The 18,501-nt window shown below is 49.0% G+C and overlaps 1 protein-coding gene and 1 non-coding gene across 11 annotated transcripts in view; one reads left to right on the top strand and one right to left on the bottom strand.

Moving 5' to 3' along the window:
• The first annotated feature begins 2,629 nt into the window (after positions 1-2,629).
• On the top strand, positions 2,630-2,767 carry LOC114806930. Its single transcript, XR_003754984.1, has one exon. It is a non-coding gene; the product is annotated as a small nucleolar RNA SNORA7 (small nucleolar RNA).
• A 6,538-nt stretch (positions 2,768-9,305) lies between these two features.
• TMCC1 (transmembrane and coiled-coil domain family 1) overlaps positions 9,306-18,501 on the bottom strand; it is a 280,809-nt gene continuing 271,613 nt past the window's right edge. For all 10 annotated transcript variants that reach the window (XM_029050478.2, XM_029050477.2, XM_029050476.2 and 7 more), the window contains 2 exons: positions 11,578-11,713; positions 9,306-9,764 (listed from right to left, as the gene is read on the bottom strand). In XM_029050478.2, coding sequence (XP_028906311.1) covers positions 9,450-9,764; positions 11,578-11,713 — 451 coding nt within the window. In that variant the 3' untranslated portion in view covers positions 9,306-9,449. The remainder of the gene's footprint in view (positions 9,765-11,577; positions 11,714-18,501) is intronic.

An 18,501-nucleotide genomic window follows, 5' to 3' on the forward strand; every position in this document is an offset into this window, starting at 1 on the left:
TAAATACAACTGACTGACTATGTCTTTGGGCCGCTGGGGGCATTGCTGATGATGACAGGGTTCCTCAGAATCATAAGGAGCTCACTGGAGAGTCCATAGCTAGAAGCTGGCTGTATTCAGGTGCTGGTTGGGATAGCAGAACAATGTGGCAAAGAGGAAACTGATATCTGCCTTTAGTTGGCACAAGTGGTCTAAAAGTGCCCTAACAACTTCTTCTAAACCTGGTTGATCTCCAAACCCACTGGCAAGCTGGGGCAGCAGTTCAATATGCACAGTATTCTGACCCAATCAATCAATCAGTGGCATTTATTGAGCACTTACTGTGTGCATTGCACTCTACTAGAGAAGCAGCGTGGTTTAGTGGCAAGTCACTTAACTTCTCTGTGCCTCATCTGTAAAATGAGGATTAAGACTGTGAGCCCCACCCGGGACAACCCGATCACCCTATATCTACCCCAGTGCTTAGAACAGTGCTTAGCACTTAGTAAGTGCTTAACAGATACCACAATTATTATTATTATTAAGCACTTGGGTGAGTATGATAGAGTAAGTAGACGTGAACCCTGCCCTCACTGTGCCTCAGTTTCCTCATCTGTAAAAATGGTGAGTGAAACTGTGAGCCCTATATAGGACAGGAACTGTGTCCAACCTGATTAGTTTGTATCTACCCCAGTGCTTAATACAGTGACTGGCACATCCTAAAGCGCTTAACAAATACCATAAAAAAAAAAGGAGAGGGGAAGTAAGTCAGGGATGAATTGGACAGGAAGCTATCGGGTTATTTTTGATCAGCTACCGGGCCCACTTAAAGTTTAGACAGGTAGGATAGCTTTATCTGTAAACAATCTGAAGCAGACAGAGGCACCAAGATTACCAAGGGGCTTGTGGCACACTCGATTGGATTGAGAGTTCCCCTTCTCCCCTGCTGCCACCCAGCTTCCCGCCCCAGCCTATTTCACCTCACCAAGTACTGGGAGGCCCCATGTTGGCAGTGTGCAGTGGGACATTAAAAAGTGGACAAGAGAAGGAAACAAACAGGTTTGCCCATTTTCCCCACTTTCCAGTTATGCTCAACACCGACAGAAGGTCTCAACATTCCCCTTTTCCAGGTTCTGCCCGAGCGTCAGTTTTTCTTCTAGCCACGCAGCCCTCCTACCTCCCGCACCGAGTCTGAGGCAGTATCAGGGCAGGATGATGGCCCCTCGTACCTTGTGTCGGGTCATTCCAAATTGGATAACGGAGCGGCTGGCTAGAAAGGATGTTGACTAGATGCAGTTTTCTCCTCCCTTTCCCCTCCTCTGGTTATGGTTTCCTTCTCTCTGTCCTTCGTTCCACCTACCCAATAAGAGAGAAGTTTTTATCTTAACCGATACCACCGGTTAACCGATAAAGTTTTTATCTTTATCTTTTCATTAATGGGCAAATTTAGTGTCTGGGGGTTTGGGACCCTCAAGGGGAGTTCATACACTTCTCTCAGCTTCTAGTCTGGCCACAGACACAGATCCCAGTTGTTGCTGGGGAGCCTTTCCCACTAGGAACTAAACGGAGAATTCCAGAGCTGTGGGAGCCGAGCGCTGGTTGGTCCGTTAGGGAACACTGCCTGGGTGCCCTCTAGGCTCAACACTGGATTGGACTTGGGGGGACTGGGCATGGGCAGGGAATTACTATCATAACGGTGGTATCGGTTAAGTGTTCACTATGTGCCAAGCCCTTAAGGGGTAGATATAAGACTGTCAGGTTGGACACAGTACCTGTCCCTCACTGGGCTCACGGTCTAAGTAGGAGGGAGAACCGACAACGAATCCGGCAATCCACGGTATTTGAGCTATTACTGCACGCAGAACACTGTACTATGCGCTTGGGAGAGTACAATATGGTAGAGTTGGTATTGAATCCCCAGTTTACGGGTGAGGCAGTTGAAGCACGGAGAAGTGAAGGGACTTGCCCAAGGACTCCCGGCAGGCCAGTGGCAGAGCCGAGATCAGAACCCAGGTCCTCTGACCCCCAGGCCTCTTGCTCTTTCCATCAGGCTAAGCGGTTTCCCTTGGTTCTGTCCCAGCGGAACTGACAGTCTATCAATTAATAGTATTCCCTGAACACCTACACCATGTGTGCAGGGCATTGTACCAATTAGGCCCTTGGGAGAGTGCAACCAAGGAAGAAGGCGGATTCCCTGCCCTCCAGGAGGTTACCACCGAGCAGGGGAGAGAGTCAGAATCAATTAGATAGGAGAAAGAAGAGAATGTAAGGGCTTAAATAGTGGAGGAAGTAGGATGATATATGGTCTCACTACCCCTGGAGAGGGCAAGCCAGCTCAGGTACTCTTGCCCGTGGCCCTTTAGGCCCAAAAAGGATAACAGGGGAGGCAAAAGTTCTCTCACTCCAGTGTCAATAGGAATCAGATATCACTATGGGAGCTGTCCCTCAAATGCATTTTGAAATAGGTGAAACCTGGACGAATTTCTCCTCCTGAAGGGGCTCTTTTTTTTCCCCATGGTGTTTGTTAAGCGCTTACTATATGCCAGGCACTGTACGAAGCATCGGGGTAGACACAAGCTAATCAGATTGGACACAGTCCGTGTCCCTCAAAGTCTTAATCCCCCATTTTACAGAGAGGTAACTGAGGCTCCCCCTCTCAGGATGGCACCTGGAGGGTTCCCAGTACTCTACCAGTCTCGGCTATGGGAGGGACAGTCAAGCAGAAGCCTACCCATTCCATTCCTAGCTTGGCCAGTGGCTAGTGAGTGGAAGGCAACCTGCCGCAAGTCAAAACTCACCTGTGCTGGGAAGCAGTGGCACGGGAGAGAGTCGAGGGCGGAGACTCGAGTTTCCCGTGCGGAAGGCGGCAAAGGAAAACCGTTTCTGTATTTTGACCAAGAAAAACACTATGGATACACTACCTAAATGACTGCAGATGGAGAGTGGGGTGTTCTGGTAGAGATGTGTCCATGGAGTCGCTTGGTGTCGGAAATGACTCGACAGCATAGGCCAAGCCAACTGAGGCACAGAGAAGTTAAGTGGCTTACCCAAGGTCACACAGCAGACACATGGCAGAGCGGCATTAGAACCCACGTCCTTCTGACTCCCAGGACCATACCCTATCCACTAAGCCATGCTGTCAGCAGGATCTTGAGTGGGGTCCTAGGCCAGTCCCTTCTTTATCCCCTACTTTCTTCATGGCTTTGTTCCTGCACTCTCCAGAACTGGTGCAGAATCTGATCTGCAGAATCTTCAGGTTGGAAGACGTCCGTGATGTTTTAGCTCCCTGCCTCCAGATAGGCCCTACTACTAAGTCAATCCTTGATGATGATGATGATGATGATGTTGGTATTTGTTAAGCTCTTACTATGTGCAGGGTACTGTTCTAAGCGCTGGGTAGATACAGGGCAATCAGGTTGTCCCACGTGAGGCTCACAGTCTTAATCCCCATTTTACAGATGAGGTAACTGGGGCCCAGAGAAGTGAAGTCACTTGCCCACAGTCATACAGCTAAGTGGCAGAGCCGGGATTTGAACCCATGACCTCTGACTCCCAAGCCCAGGCTCTTTCCACTGAGCCACGCTGCTCAATCAATCAATGGTATTTATTGAGAGCTTACTGTGGGCAGAGCACTGTACCAAGCACTTGGGAGAATACAGTCGGTAGATACATCCCCTTCCCGCACCGAATGTGCAGTCTAGAGGACTGTAATCACTCTACGATCAGGAAGTTCTTCCTTCCCGGGCTGCAATTATCGAGTTTATCCATCAGATTCACTGTAAAATGGCTTAAATAGGCCTGGCGTCTTTTGATCCGAGAGAACGCTCTTCGGAAACCTGCTCTCCTGTGGTCACATTCCTTACCCTCTCCCATCTTCCTGGTCTTTCTCCTCTGTGAGCAGTTGCTGAGACAGAAGGGTGTTGGGAGTGGGTGGGAAGGGGGGTGGTGGGCGGGCGGGTGAACACTAGTGTTCACACTAGTGACCGAAGGAGTGTGGTGAGTGTGTTCTATGGTCTGAGAAGCAGCACGACCTTTTGGCAAGAGCGCAAGCCTGGATTCTAATCCCAGCTCTGTCACCTGCCCCGTGTGTCACCATAGGCAAGTCACTTAGTATTAATAATAATGATGGTATTTGTTTAGCGCTTATTATGTGCCAGGCCCTGCTCTAAGTGCTGGGGTGGATATAAGCAAATCGGGTTGGACACGGTCCCTGTCCCACATGGGGCTCACAGCCTCAATCCCCATTTTACAGATGAGGTAACTGAGGCACAGAGAAGTTAATCGACTGGCCCGAGGTCACACAGCAGCCAAGTGGCAGAACAGAGATTAGAACCCACGACCTTCTGACTCCCGGACCGTGCTCTATCCACTACCCCATGCTGCTTCTCTTACTTCACTTCACTGCGCCTCAATTTCCTCCCCCAAAAAGGGGTTCAAGACCTGTTCTTCCTACTTGGGAGGGAGCCAACCTGATTATCTTGTGTGTACCTCAGAGATTAGTACAGCGCTTGGCCTGCCCTGCTCGACTTTCCATTCACTTAGTCTTTCCTTTCTCCTATCCTCCTTTCATCTTTCAACAATGCAGATGAGGCATGGAAAAGAGTAAAATCAGCAAAGCTTGGTGTGCTTGGGTGCTTGTGACCAAGTTTGCCATTCAGTCCCCATCCCAGCGGGGAGAAACCCTCCACACCCTCCAGAAGGAAATGCCTATTCCATCCCATATTCATTCTCCTCCCACCCCCTTCAATCTTAATGACGCTCTGACCTTTGTTGTGGTGGCCTCCTCCTCCTCCCCCCTCTGCATTCCATCTGTGTCATTTCTCTTCCTTATCCCGGGGGTGACACAGGAGCTCTTTCTTTCAGACTCGTCCAGCGTGATCTCACAGTAGAGCCACCTTTGAGTTTCCAGGCTGAGTGGGACACCTAAAGGGGATCCGTGCTTCGGGGGCAATGCGAGGCAGGAAGAGGTGGGAATAGGTGACTTTGTCAGTGGGACAGGACCCCTACCTCCGGATGGGGGCTTCCCGCCGTGACTGGCAGAGGGCAAGGCTTCCGGCAATTCCTTCAGTTATGTTCGCATTTGCCAGCGTGAGTTGGACGCTTGGGAGCTCCGAGAGGTGAAGGGGACTGCCTAGTTCCCGGGGTTGGGAAATAGTTCATTCGGCGCTCTGGCTTCCCGCTCTTTGCCATCGTCCAGTCTCTAACAAACCAAAAGAGCCAAACGAAACAGCTGAACAAATCCAAGCCAGACCACCACATTAATAGCTGAGGTCTTTATTTAAAGTTGTATATACAGTAAAAGCGCTGCAGAGAAACCTACAACGACGGGACAGAACATAAATGTAAATCTCTCTCAACAATTAGCAGCTTAAGATCTATCAACTACAGTGTTACGTTCACGAGTGTCATTTCCATACTTTCCAACCCGTGCAGGTGAGTTTTTTATTCTTTTACACTTTGAAAAAAAAACAACACCCTTACAGCTAGTCGATGCCTACTATGGTACCACCTGGCACACACAACATACAGACAGAAAAATTTCTACCCTTACAAGCCACATTCAGAATCCATTCTGTAAGCCCAGATTCAAGGAGAAGAGTGGGGTTGTAGGGTGGCTGAGGAACTGCAGCGCAACCTCTCTCGGCTCCTCGCAAAGCTGTTTGGTTTTCGATGGCAATCTTTCGAAGCACAGAGGCGGCTCCTCCTCGGGCCCAGTGCAACGTCTCACTGGGACCTTTCGTGTGCATCCCATCAGGAATAAAATCCAACACCGTTCAGATCTCACTTCACACGTGCTCGACCTCACAAACCCAACTAGGAGGGGCTTGGCCAAGCCTCGCTTCTTTTTCTGGCTTTAGGTTTTTGCCTCTATCGGGAAGGACAATTCCCAGATCTTGAGGAATGGGCTCCACCTTGTTTCACCCAAACCCATAGATGGCTAGCCCTCTTTCCTGTGTCTTGTGGACAAATGCCAAACACATCCCAAAGACTTAAATCTGGTCAGACAGGGTCTTACAGCACAAGCAATGTAAAATGCTAAGAAACCATTCTACAAATTGAACACTGTCACACTCCACATAGACAAAAATCCCACGGCAACCTGAGCCATGCGCTCCCCTGCAGTGACAAGCACACAAGCATACCCACCCACCCCCTTCCCACCCTCCCCCACGCGTACACACACACACACAAACACACACACACACACTCTCTTTCTCGCTCTCTCTTTTCTCTCTCTCTCTCTCTCTCTCACTCTCTCTCCAGGGCTAGGCACCAACTCTCCCAAGTGATCCAGGAATGCTTCACTTCAAAGAGAATGAACACAGCATTTACAAGGAAAAAAAAGCCTTAAAGCTAGAGTCATGTTTCCAACAATATAACCACTGTTAAACCATTAGAATGAGGTTACAGAAAAACTTCCAACAGAGAAGAAAACCTGGGCTCATCCACAACACCAGAAAACAAACAAACAAAAATGACCCCCCAAAAAGAAACCAGCTGCAAAGGCAGCCGGGTAAAGAGAAAGAAAACAGAAACCGATGCAGAATCGTAAATGGCATTTAGTGCTGCCAACCACTGGGAATGGAAAAAGGTGGAGTGAGAGAGGGAGAAAGAGGGGGGAGAGAGATGGAGGGGGACATTCTTGTCCCTGACCCTGAATAATGGCCTTCCTAGAACAATTTGTAGGAGAAAATGGGAGAAGCCCAGGCCTGCTGACCAGGGCTTACAAGGCTCTCTTACCAAACGGTGTCAGTTCAGGCCAAGTTCAGAAACCAGAAGAAAGATGACAGTTCACAGCAGAAGAGTGGGGCAGATGCTTCCTTCCCATGGTTTGAGCACAAAGTCATTGTTTCCAGTGGGTGCTGAACTGAACTACTTCTACACGACCTAAGAGAATCCAAGCTCTGGCTACAGAGCCTGAGCTGGAAAGAGATTATGGTTTCCAGCAACTGTCAATCACGTCGTACAGATCTCTTCCCTGCTCTGAAGAATCGCACCAAAGCAGAAGAGGGCAAAATGCAGAGAGGTGGAGGACATGCTCATCTGGGTACAGTACGGTTCTGAGCCAGAGGACTGTTCCTCCTCATCAAGCTCTCCAGCATTGTGCTGAGAGCAGGTTTTTTTGTTTTGTTTTTTATTTTTTTGGGTTTTTTTGGTATGAATCAGTTATAACTGCTCATTTTTGCAACCAGGACAGCTCATCCCAGTCAGTTTAATGAGGATGACAGAGGATGGGGGAGGGTACTGCAATCAACAGAGGGTTACCTGAGTTTCAACATCAAACTGTGATTACAGAGGTGATATGATGGATCTCTGGGAGGAGGCCCAGGGAAAATGGGCGCCAAGAGGACCACATTGGGTTTGTTGCCAGTCTCAGCCTTGGGAACGAGAACCAGGTTGGGTCATCCTCCTAAAACAAAAGCACTGCTCTCCCTGGAGAGGAAGAGAGAGGGAGAGAGAGGGAGAGAGAGGGAGAGAGAGGGAGAGAAAAGGGGGAAGAGAGAAGAGGGGAGAGAAAGGAGAAGAGAGAAGAGACTAGTCCTGGAATTAGTTCCTAGGTCTGGGGCACACACCAAGCAACCCGGCCTAGATTTCCTAGTACATATCATCAAATGTCACCTGCACATCAATCGCCGGCAAAGAACTGAGGCCAAGGAACAACAGTGCAATTCTCTAGCGTGACAGGGCAGAAAAAGAATCCCTTTTCCTTCCGAGTGGTCTGCAGTCTCTGCTCTGATGGAACATGGGGGCTGGTTAAAGGAAAGTGACAGGCCTGGCCAACTTCCACAAACACTCAGCGGATGCTGCGTTTTTAACCCGCACCGGTGTCTGCCAGGGCCTGGACCGGAAATGCTTTTCATCAGTCCAGGTCAGGACAACGGGTCCCTGGCAAAAACTTATTTCTGGGGCTCAGGGTCCAGCCTCTTACGTTGCTTCTTCCTCTCTTCTCATTCTGGGGAATCATCTCGAGTGGCCTCATCAGAGGGGAGAAAGAAAAAGAGAGAGAGGAGAGAGCGAAAGAGAGAGAGAAGCTCTGAATGGTAGGCTTCCGGGGCCACACGAATCATTTCCACCCTGCCTTCGCCTAGAAAGACAACTTTGGTTTCAGTGACTGGGGATACTGTTTTCCAAATGAAAGAAATGTCGGGCATTATTTAAGACTAACTCTGTTATTTCCACAGAGTCTCCTTGAGTCTTCCCTCCAGACCAGCCCATCCAGCCTCCCTAAGGAGGAGAGAAGAATTTCTTGTTGTTCGAGGTAGGAATCCAAGCCCCTCTGAGGCAGGTTTAAGAACGAAAGAGCCTTTCCTTCCCCCTCCCCCTGCCGCCCTGCTCCCGCTTAAGCAAACCCACCCCATCAGCAAACCAAATCGAAGGTCCAGAGAGAGGAGGGAGGGAGTTTTCTAGATACAGCATCTGTTGGCAAGGGTACCAGGGTAGGGGCAGCCCTTGCAAGCAAGACTCGCTTCCCTCACACTATTTTGGGACAAGACAGATCCCATTTCATTATCCGCGCATTTCTTCATTTAAAAATGTCACTTCTTTACTTCAAAGGAAAAAAAAGGGAACACAACCCTCCCAGCCCATCCCCACCCTCCCCCCCCCGCCAACCCAATAATTATAATATAATAATAATAATAAAAAATCCTATTAGAAACCATAAGGAAGCACTGAGAGTTTGAGTATTACATTCTTCAAGTATGCTGTTCGGACTTTTTTGTTTTAAATCTGTGACTGTACACATGTAAAAAAACCTTAAAAGTGCGGCCAAGGGCTTTTGCTTAAGATTAAGTGTTTAGAGGGCGACTTCAAAATACTGGAGGAGGACTGTACAGTTATCATGTAGGCCATGGCATTTTCATTTCTGTAGTCTAGCCAAAGGTTAAGCAGCCAGACACAAAAATGAGCAAACCGCAGGTTAGCGTGAGCGGTCGACTCGGGTGTGCAAGTCGGAGGAGAGATCCGTGCGATTTCCGCAGCTAAGGAAAACCCACCCTGAATCTATACATTCAGCTGTGGAATGTGCGAGGATTTCACAGTAAAGAGTATCATCCTGGGGGCCAGGGTGGGGCCGTCAGATGAGGCAGCAACTAGGTCTAATTGGTCTAAGTGAACCACACTAGCTCATCTTCCTAATGGGGATTAGCGCAGGATGGAAATTGCCCATTGGTGTGCTCCGGGTCCTTTCAGTTTTGCGTGGTCACGTTTCGAGAACCCTTACGATCTGCATCCCGGGAGAATCATGCTACATAAAAATGATCCAGGATCCTCGGCCCCCCAAAACTTCTTGGATAAAATCTAAAAAATACTATTGCAATCGCGTCTCAGAGAAAAAACGTTATTCTAAATGTAAACAGATTCACTCGACTCTGGTATTGGTTGAAACTTCAGAGTAAGTTGCTGTCTAATCTTTGCCGCATGCACTCGCCAGAGCGGGGGGCAGCGGCCTCCCCACAACATCATCAGCATCATCTAGGTGGGGAGAAGAACCGTTCCACATGGCCAAAGATCGCGTCCCAGTGCTTCCAGAGAAAGGCAATGAAGATCACGAGGAATAAAGTGCTGAACGTCCGGTTGCGGGTCTTCATGAGAGGGACGACGCAGTTGGCCACGGTCGAGACGAAGACCAGGAGTACGGCCATGAGGGCTAGGAGGATGTTGATGAACTTGCCCAGGAGGTTCCTGGCGGTGGCATTCTCCAGTCCTTCCAGTTGGACTACCTGCTGCTGCTGCTGCTGCAACTCCATCTTGGAGATCCGGGTCTGGCAAGCTTCCAGGGCTTCCTGAGGGCCAGAGAGGGGTGGGGGGAAAACAGTTAGGCTACCCAGCCAGAGCTGCTGACTCATTCTCTCCCTCCACCTCCCCCCCCCCCGTCCCCTGCACCAGGACACGGCTGGCACGAGTCAGCAAGCCCTGAATGTACTAAGGAAGTTGTTGGGCCACGCGGCTCGGAGAGAGCGCTTACACGAAAGGCAGGCCAACAGGAAGCCGGACACACAACTGACGCCGGGAGCAACTACCCAGCGTCTCCCAAGTTTGATGGCCCTCTCTACGGTGGCCGGCGGGGCTCCCGCATCCAATCTGTCAACCTGGAGGGTGGGGGTGGTGGTGGGGGAACTAGCTGGAAGCAGGTGCCCACATACGACCCAATAGGTCTCTGCTCTCTTGAACAGATTGACTTTGAGGGTCTGGGGCCTCTTTTAACTCAAGAAAATGACTTCCCTCGGTAGTGCTAATTCTGGAGGTAGGGGTGAGGCCATTTCTGATCCTGCGTTCCAACTTCCTCGGGCCTCTGAAGGCTGAGATGAGAATTGACAACTGCTCCGGGTCCTGCCCTGACATTACCGAGGAAAGATGGCTATTTACTACCCCCAACCCTATCCTATCCCGGCACAAGGCCTTAGACACTGGGCTTTTTTTTTTTCAAACGGTATTTGTTAAGCGCTGGGGTATTTACAAGATAATCAGGATGGACGTGGTCCATATTCCACATGGGGATAACAGTCTTAATCTCCATTTTACAGATGAGGTAACTGAGGCACAGAGAAGTTAAGTAACTTGCCCGAGGTCAGACGATAAACAAGTGGCGGAGCTGGGATTAGAACCCAGGTCCTCCAACTCCCAGGTCCGGGCTCTTTCTACTAGGCCACGCTGCTTCTTTTCCCTCAGCAAAAAGACCCCATTTCAATCAATCAATCAAATTTACTTAGTGCTTACTGTGTACAGAGCACTGTATTAAGAACTAGGTAGAGTTGCTAGACACGTTCCCTGAACTTTATCAAAACTCTCTTCTCAGAGGCCTGGGGCTTCTCTTAGTGTTCTGAGTTTCTGAGCAGCTTAACCCAGGCTCGAGAACTTGGAGTTGGTGTCAGTGTTCTAGAGGCCTCTTCCGGCTGAGCTAAACTCCGGGGATGGGAAGACTCAACAAGGGCACCCAAATTCTTCTCCTACCCGCGCCCTGCTATCCCACCTCATCCAGTCTGAGCACTTGGGAAGGGGATGAGCTGGTAAAAAAAAAAAAAAAAAAAAAAAAAGCTTATCAAATGGTGTTACATGAGAAACTGAAAATATCTATCCCTCCATCAGAAAGGAAAGACACCATTCCAGGAGATCTGGAAAAGAGAAACGACTACTGGAAATTCCCTAACTCTATGGGGTTGCTCACTGGCGTTCCCTGGCCGGCTCCTGTTTCCATGGGCGGGTTTATTTAAAAAAAAACTCCCCAAGTCCCAGGGAATTTGTTCCGCTGGGAGACACTTCCTTATCTGGCCAAGTCAAAGGCAGACTGAATCACTTCCCCATTTGCTTGGAGTGGAAAAGCGGTACTAGCTCCCATCATCCCTCGACCATCGGGACCCAAGCCTTGCGTGAGCGGGTTGGGAGGGCCCCGCGGGTAAAGGTCTGTGTTTGGCCTAAAGTGCAGCCGCTCCAAGGGGGTTCCTGTCGTCCTCGGAAAGAAACAGACTTCCCCACATCCCGATTCCCAGCAGCAGAGGGTCACCCGTATTTTATAGTCGCTCGGCTCACACCAGGAATAAAAAGTCCCCTCTGCTCTGCCCCGCTTTCCACTGCTGCTCCCAGGCCTGGGGGGCTGACCTGAATGTCTCGGGCCCTTTCGTAGGACTGGTAGGCAATTTTCTCCTCCATGCTGGCCAGTTCTTGCTTAAGGTTCAAAATTTCATTCTGATGGAGCTCGGTCAGGTCATTTAATTGCTCCTCCAATCGTTCACATCTAGAAAGGGGAAAAGAAAGGCTGCCGTAATTATTCCGCATCGTCTGTCTTCGAAATGTTTTTCCCACCCAACCGTTTATCGGTTCATCCCCTTAACCACCCAACCGTTTCCTCTTGGGGAAAAAAAAAAGCCAAAACCCAAAAACAACAAACTCAAAGCCCAGAGAGGTTAAGAGAATTGCTCAAGGTCACAGAGCACTCCCATGCTGGAATTAGAACTCTCAGGCCCCTGAACTGATAGCCAGTGGCTGATCCACACTACGGAGACGGCAAGCTCTTCTGTGACAAGCAACATATCATTCTCAACACAGGAGAGCCAGTAGCCCTGGGTAATTGCAAACACACGGAACCCTGAAGACATTTTTACTGGTTAAGTCTGAGTAGCACAGAAGGAAAGGAATGAGTCACTAACTGTGTCAATGTAAAGCACAGATGATAACCAACCTCCTTTGTGTCATGACCTCATCCCAGGCCTGGCCAAGCAACATGGTGAGACTTTGGAGTTTTTTGTTCTTTCCTCTCCAACGCCTATTCAGGATTTAATGCAATTAACACCATTTCTTCTTCATTTTTCCACAGCTATTGGAATAACTCTAGCACTAACTGTAAAAACTGAACGGGAGGGGAGGACAGCATGGGAAGCGAGGCATCATACGGTCAGCCTACGGCTGTTACCCAACAAAAATAACGTTCTCCCTTAGAATTCCTGTTTAAATACTTAGGCTTCACTAAGGATTTTCAGCCCAGAAGCTGAAGTTGAACCTGCCCATGATCCTTTCAGACTTTTTTATTTTAATTTTTTCCAGGGCAGCAAACCAATAAAGAATTCTAAGAAACATGTAATAGACATCCCATTCAGGGGGGCATTTTAATTTCGGCATCATCTAAACGACTAATTTGGGGATCCTCCCATGCCTCCAAAGTGGCTGGTGAGACTGCTAAAAGTCCTGCTTTTGATTTTTTTCCCAGCTCCTCGTGGGCAGGGAACACGTCTACCAACTCTGTTAGACTGTCCTTTCCCAAGTGCTGAGCACTGTGCTCTGCACACAATAAGTGCTCAATAAATACCACTGATGGACTGATCGCCAGGTGGGAACGTGTAGTAGTGGTGAAGCAACTGGTCAGTGCCGCTCCTCATCTCTCTCCTTCCCTCTCCCCTTCTGGACCTGTTTTTCGATCATTCTTCTTCCCTGGCTTTTTGGCCCCTCTTTGAGTTTTGGAAAACATGGTCATCTTAGGTTAAGAGAGATACCAAATAGAGCCTGCAACCTCACTGTGTGGGAACACTCTTTATGAGAGCACAGTCTGGGGGGAAGACAATTCCCCGTGTACATCTTATCCCACTGCATCAGCAGACACAGGCAGGGGTGACAGAAATCAATCATCCAATCAATCAAGCATTAAACAGTATTTATTGAGGCTTACTCTGTTCAGAGCACTGTACTAAATGCTTCTCTAACGCTAATCTTCTCACCGTACCTCAATCTCATCTATATCGCCGCCAACCTCTCGCCTGTATCCTGCCTCTGGCCTGGAACACCTTCCCCTCCTCAAAACCAACAGACCATTATCCTCCCCATGTGCCGCCCCCCTGCCCCACAATCCAAAGCCTTATCGAAGGCACAGCTCCTCAAAGAGGCCTTCCCTGACTATGCTCCCCTTTCATTCACTCAATAGTATTTATTGAGCACTTACTATGTGCAGAGCACTGTACTAAGCATTTGGAATGTACAATTTGGCAACAGATAGAGACATTCCCTGCCCAATGACGGGCTCACAGTCTAAACAGTCTTTCCTCTTCTCCGTCTCCCGTCTGCATCACTCTGACTTGCTCCCTTCACTCATCCCCCCTCCTAGCCCCACAACACTTATGTACGTATCCATAATTGATTTATTTTTTTAATGTCTGTCTCTCCCTTTACAGTGTAAGCTCGTTGTGGACAGGGAATGTGTCCGTGATACTGTACTCTCCCTAGAGTTTAGTTCAATGCTCTGCGCACAGTAAGCGCTGCTTCAATAAACACCTTCGACTGACTGGCTGACAGACACTAAAATACTTTCCATTATAAGGGGAAGAAGGAAAAGTGGATATGTGAGTGAATGCTTACGTTATAGGACAGGTAAGATGATATATCTAGAAGTGGTACAGGTGGTTGTGAGCACACAAGTGCAGAGCTGGTTTAAGAGGGCTGTGGTGGGAGGTAGGGGCACATAAATTGATGAGGTCATGCAATTTCAGAAGGGCTTGCGATACGGGGAGAGCTGTGGTCTGGCACATATGAGTGGGTAAGGAGTTCCAGAGGGGAGAGAGGGAGTAAGGGATCGGAGATGGAAGAGATGGGAACGAGGCTCAGTGGATAGGTTAGCTTGAGGGCAAGGAAGAGTCTGAGCTGAGTGTAGCGGGAGGAAGAGTGGATCGGTACGAGGGAGGGAGCTGATTGAGTGCCTTAAAGCTGATGCTGATGGGCAGGTGTTTCTGCTCAATGTGGCGAGAAACGGGCATCCATTGGAGGTTTGGAGGAGTGCCGGGACATGTGCAGAATGTGTTTTAGAAGACCGATTTGGGCAGCAGAGTGAAGTGTGAACAGGAGAAGGGAGGCAGGGAAACCAGTGAGGAGGTTGGATGCAGCAGTCAAGTCCCTCTAGATTGTAAGCTCGTTATGGACAGGGATTCTGTTGTACGGTCCACTCCCAAGCACCAAGTACAGTGCTCTGCTCATAGTAAGCGCTCAATAAATACCACGGATTGATTGACTGCCCGGACCAGGGTGGTGGCCAGTCGGATGGAGAAGAGCAGTCAGATCCAAGAAATGCTACAGAGCAAAACTGACTGCATGTAATGATAAATTCAACATGGAACAAGAAAGAGAAGGAGTCCAGAATAATGCCAAGATTGTGGACTTCGGAGAGGGGAAGAATTTAGTGATGCTGTCAACTGGGGTAGGAAAGCTACTGGGAGGAGAGGAGTTGGGAGGGAAAATGAAGAGTTCAGCTAGAGATATAACTGAGCTTAAAATAACAATAATAATTATGGTAATCGTTAAGCGTTTACTATGTGCCAGGCACTGTACTAAGCACTAGGGTGGATGCAAGCAAATCGGGTCGGACACGGTCCTGGTCCCACGTGGGGCTCACAGTCTCATTCCCATTTTACAGATGAGGTAACTGAGGCATGAAGAAGTGAAGTGACTTGCCCAAGGTCCCATACCAATCACCTTCTGACTCCCAGGCCCATGCTCTAGCCACTCCACCGAGCCAAGGTACCTATGTGGAGATGTTCTGGAGGCATGAGGAAATGTGCATCTTCACACAATGGACAGACAACCAGTACCTTCAAGGCCGTGCTATTCAGTCTGTACTAACTGAAAAGCTCAAGCCACCCACATTGCAGTCTCTGTCGATGGCGACTCCACCCAGCGGTCGGGAAGGGGTTGGGAAAATCATGCCACAAGCAGCTCCCCTGGAGCCATCTGTACAGGAAGAGTAGCCAGCTCGGGTAGAGCAGGGTGAAGTGATTTGCTCCGCCAATTAGCAATTGTTCTCCTTCTAACAACGGTTTTAAGGAGGGGAAATTTCCAGAGGTAGAAGCTCCACCAAATAACTGAATCCGGGTCACATTTCACCTCGGGGAACAGGATGAGTGCTGGGACAGCCCTGACTCTGAGTTAAATGGCATCATGGGCCATCTGGCACCTCCCACCCCAGCAGCATGCCAGATAAAGAAGCAATTACTGGGCATACATACCTCAAGACTATGAAGCTTCTCTCTATTTGCATACACATATAGACAGAGGCTTCGTATTTTTGGTGAGTGGCATAATGAATATGGTATGTGTCAAGCGTTATGTGCCAAACACTGTTCCGAGTGTTGGGGTGGAAACAAGGAAATTGGGTTGGACACAGTTGCTGTCTTGCCTCATTTTACAGATGAGGAAGGACACTGAGGCACAGGGAAGTTAAGTGACGTGCCAAGGTCACACAGCAGACAAGTGGCAAAGTTGGGATTAGAGTCCAGGTTTCTTCCACTTGGCCACGCTGCTTCTCTCTTTATGATTCTTCCAGGGCTGCCGGACAGGTCGGGCTGCATGTGCACTCTTATCGCCCTCTAAAAAGCTGCACAGTTTGCAATTCGAATGTTTCTGTCTGGTCCCAGTGACCCAGGATCATCAGGTATCCTGACCCTTTGGCTCCTTCCTACGGTGGATTCCCCTGTAACTCTAAGGTGACTGATGAAGTTGTGATTTTTCCTTTTTGTAATTGCCTCATTTGGGGTCCTGAGGATCTAGCACCCCCACTGAGAATCCAACAGCCTGGGAAAGCAGGCAGGCAGCAACCCTGATCGCATTTGCATTTTGGGATTTCGGTCATCTGAGCTCCTAGTTAAGAGGCTTGCTAAAGGTCATAGGGCACATGAGAGATGGGTGTCCCCAGGGAGGTGATCCATACCAGGGAGCAAATGTGTGTTTCGTTTTCTAAGTACCAGTTGGCCAAGATACGCAGACCCACTTCCCAGGTGAGGAACACACAGGATGCCTCGCCAGCAACTCTAGCCCGACACATCTCAAACTTGAACGTCTCCTTTACCCTCCCAAATCCTCTCTCCCACCTAACTTTCCCATCGCAGTTGGCAACGCCAACATCTTCCCCGTCTCTCGAGTCTGCAACCACCGCACTCCGGCTCCCACGCTTGGCTCCTCTCCAGTCGACCTACTCGCCTGTGCCTTGCTGTGGTCTCTAGAGCTGTTGGCCCCTCGGTCACACCCTCCCATCTGCCGGAAACTCCCTCCCCCTTCCACATCTGGCAGACCACTGCTCTCCCCATCTTCAAGGTCGTTTCCTGATTAAGCTCTCATCTTCCTATCCTATTTCCCCCTCTATTGCAACTTCAGCACTTCTGCGTCCCCTGAGCATTCATGTACTCACACGATCCTGTTGCATTTATGTGTACAGCTTTATGATCTATTCCTTTCCCCTACCTGTAATTTACTTTAGTGACTAATGCTCCCACTAGACTGTAAGCTTCTCCAGGGCAGGGACTGTGGCTGAGAAGCAGCGGGGCTTATGGGAAGAGCCCGGGCTTTGGAGTCAGAGGACCAGAGTTCGAATCCTGGCTTCGCCACATGTCTGCCGTGTGACCTTGGGTAAGTTGATTCACTTCCCTGGGCCTCAGTTACCTCATCTGTAAAATGGGGATTAAGACTGTGAGCCCCACGTGGGACAACCCAATAACCTTGTATCTTACCAGTGTTTAGAACAGTGCTTGGCACATTGTAAGCATTTAACAAACACCGTAATTATTATTATTATTACCAACTCCACTGTAGTCTCCTAAGCGCTGAGTCGAGCGCTCTGCCCAGAATACGTTCTCAGTGAATACGATTGGACAGAGCAGCAGTTGGAATTCAAGCATTTTTGGTGCCTACGGATCCAGTTCAAACCCCAACTAATCTCAGCTCCTGGTCTTCTCCTCCTTTCTCGAGACACACGGAAGACCCGGAGAAAGGTGCCCCGCCACCAGAAAAGTCGCAGCTGCTACAGGGTAGCTGAAATCCTGTTGTGCTGCCACAGACATAACCCTGGTAAATATACACTCCCAATAGGCAGGAAACACCGGGGAGGAAGTGAAGAAAGCCATAAACCTTGAGGTCCGGGCATATTTTGATGAGCGAAGAAGCTGGCAAAATGCCCACAGACCCTTGGAACGTGAGACTCCCGGTTTGTTCTGCAACATATTTAATTCAATTTGACGGGACTTTCCGTTACTGAACCGAGGTAGTAATGTTTTGGCTCAGGTTCTGGAGCTGTGGAAGGCTTTATTTTTGTTCCCTGACAAGAGCTGCAGCCTGAAACCTATTATTCTGGTTTTCTGGCTGTGTGATAGTCCCATAACTGAGTTTCGGTGCCAGCAGCTACTAGATGTATGAAGCAGAGATTTACATTACTTGCAAGGGAAGCTTTTGCCTAGAGAAGAGCCTAGTGAATTCATCTACCTTGGACAACTCCATCGATCCATATTATCCATCCCTTAAAATCCCATCTCCTCCAGGAGGCCCTCCCTAAGCCCTCATTTCCCCTACTCCCTCTCCCTTCTACGTCACCTATGAACTCAAATCTGTACCTTTTAAGCACTTGATATTCACTCTCCCCTCTCCCCACAAGTACTTATGCACATAGCCATAATTTATTTTCATGTCTATCTCCCCATCTAGACTGTCGGCTCCTTGTGGGCAGGGATTGTCTACCAACTCCGTTGTATTGTACTCTCTCGAGTGCTTAGTACAATGCTCTGCATACCCTAAGCTTCGGCATCTCACTGGAACACCAGAAGTCTAACAGCTACAGCAGTATTAACTAACAAGGCGTTCTTACACCACCTGTTCCTGGGCAACCCAAAGTAAAGATGTCACTCTATTCCAAGAGCATGTCCCCAGGTAGTAGATGAGGGAAGGAGGACACGAAGAAGTGAAGAAACTCTCTCTAGGGTTCATCACCAGCAACTATTGGAACCAGGGTTCCAATCCAGGTCTCATTTCCCAGTCTGTAGCTCAATCTCCTAGAATACTTCCCTTAAGAAAGCTAAAATTTCATTCTCTGTTTCAATGCACTGCCTTCAAACTCCACTGAATTTAAGGTGTACAGGAAGCGGAGTGCCCTAAACATCATGAATTTCAAGGCCACACTCCCTCCTCCCCCAACCCAATGGTAAGCACTAAACAAACATCACATTTAAAAGAAATATTATTTTTGTTCTTAAATGAGGGGTAGGATTTCCTCAAAGTCTTCCTCTT

The sequence above is a fragment of the Ornithorhynchus anatinus genome, chromosome X1 (assembly GCF_004115215.2).
Source record: "Ornithorhynchus anatinus isolate Pmale09 chromosome X1, mOrnAna1.pri.v4, whole genome shotgun sequence".
NCBI lineage: Eukaryota > Metazoa > Chordata > Mammalia > Monotremata > Ornithorhynchidae > Ornithorhynchus > Ornithorhynchus anatinus.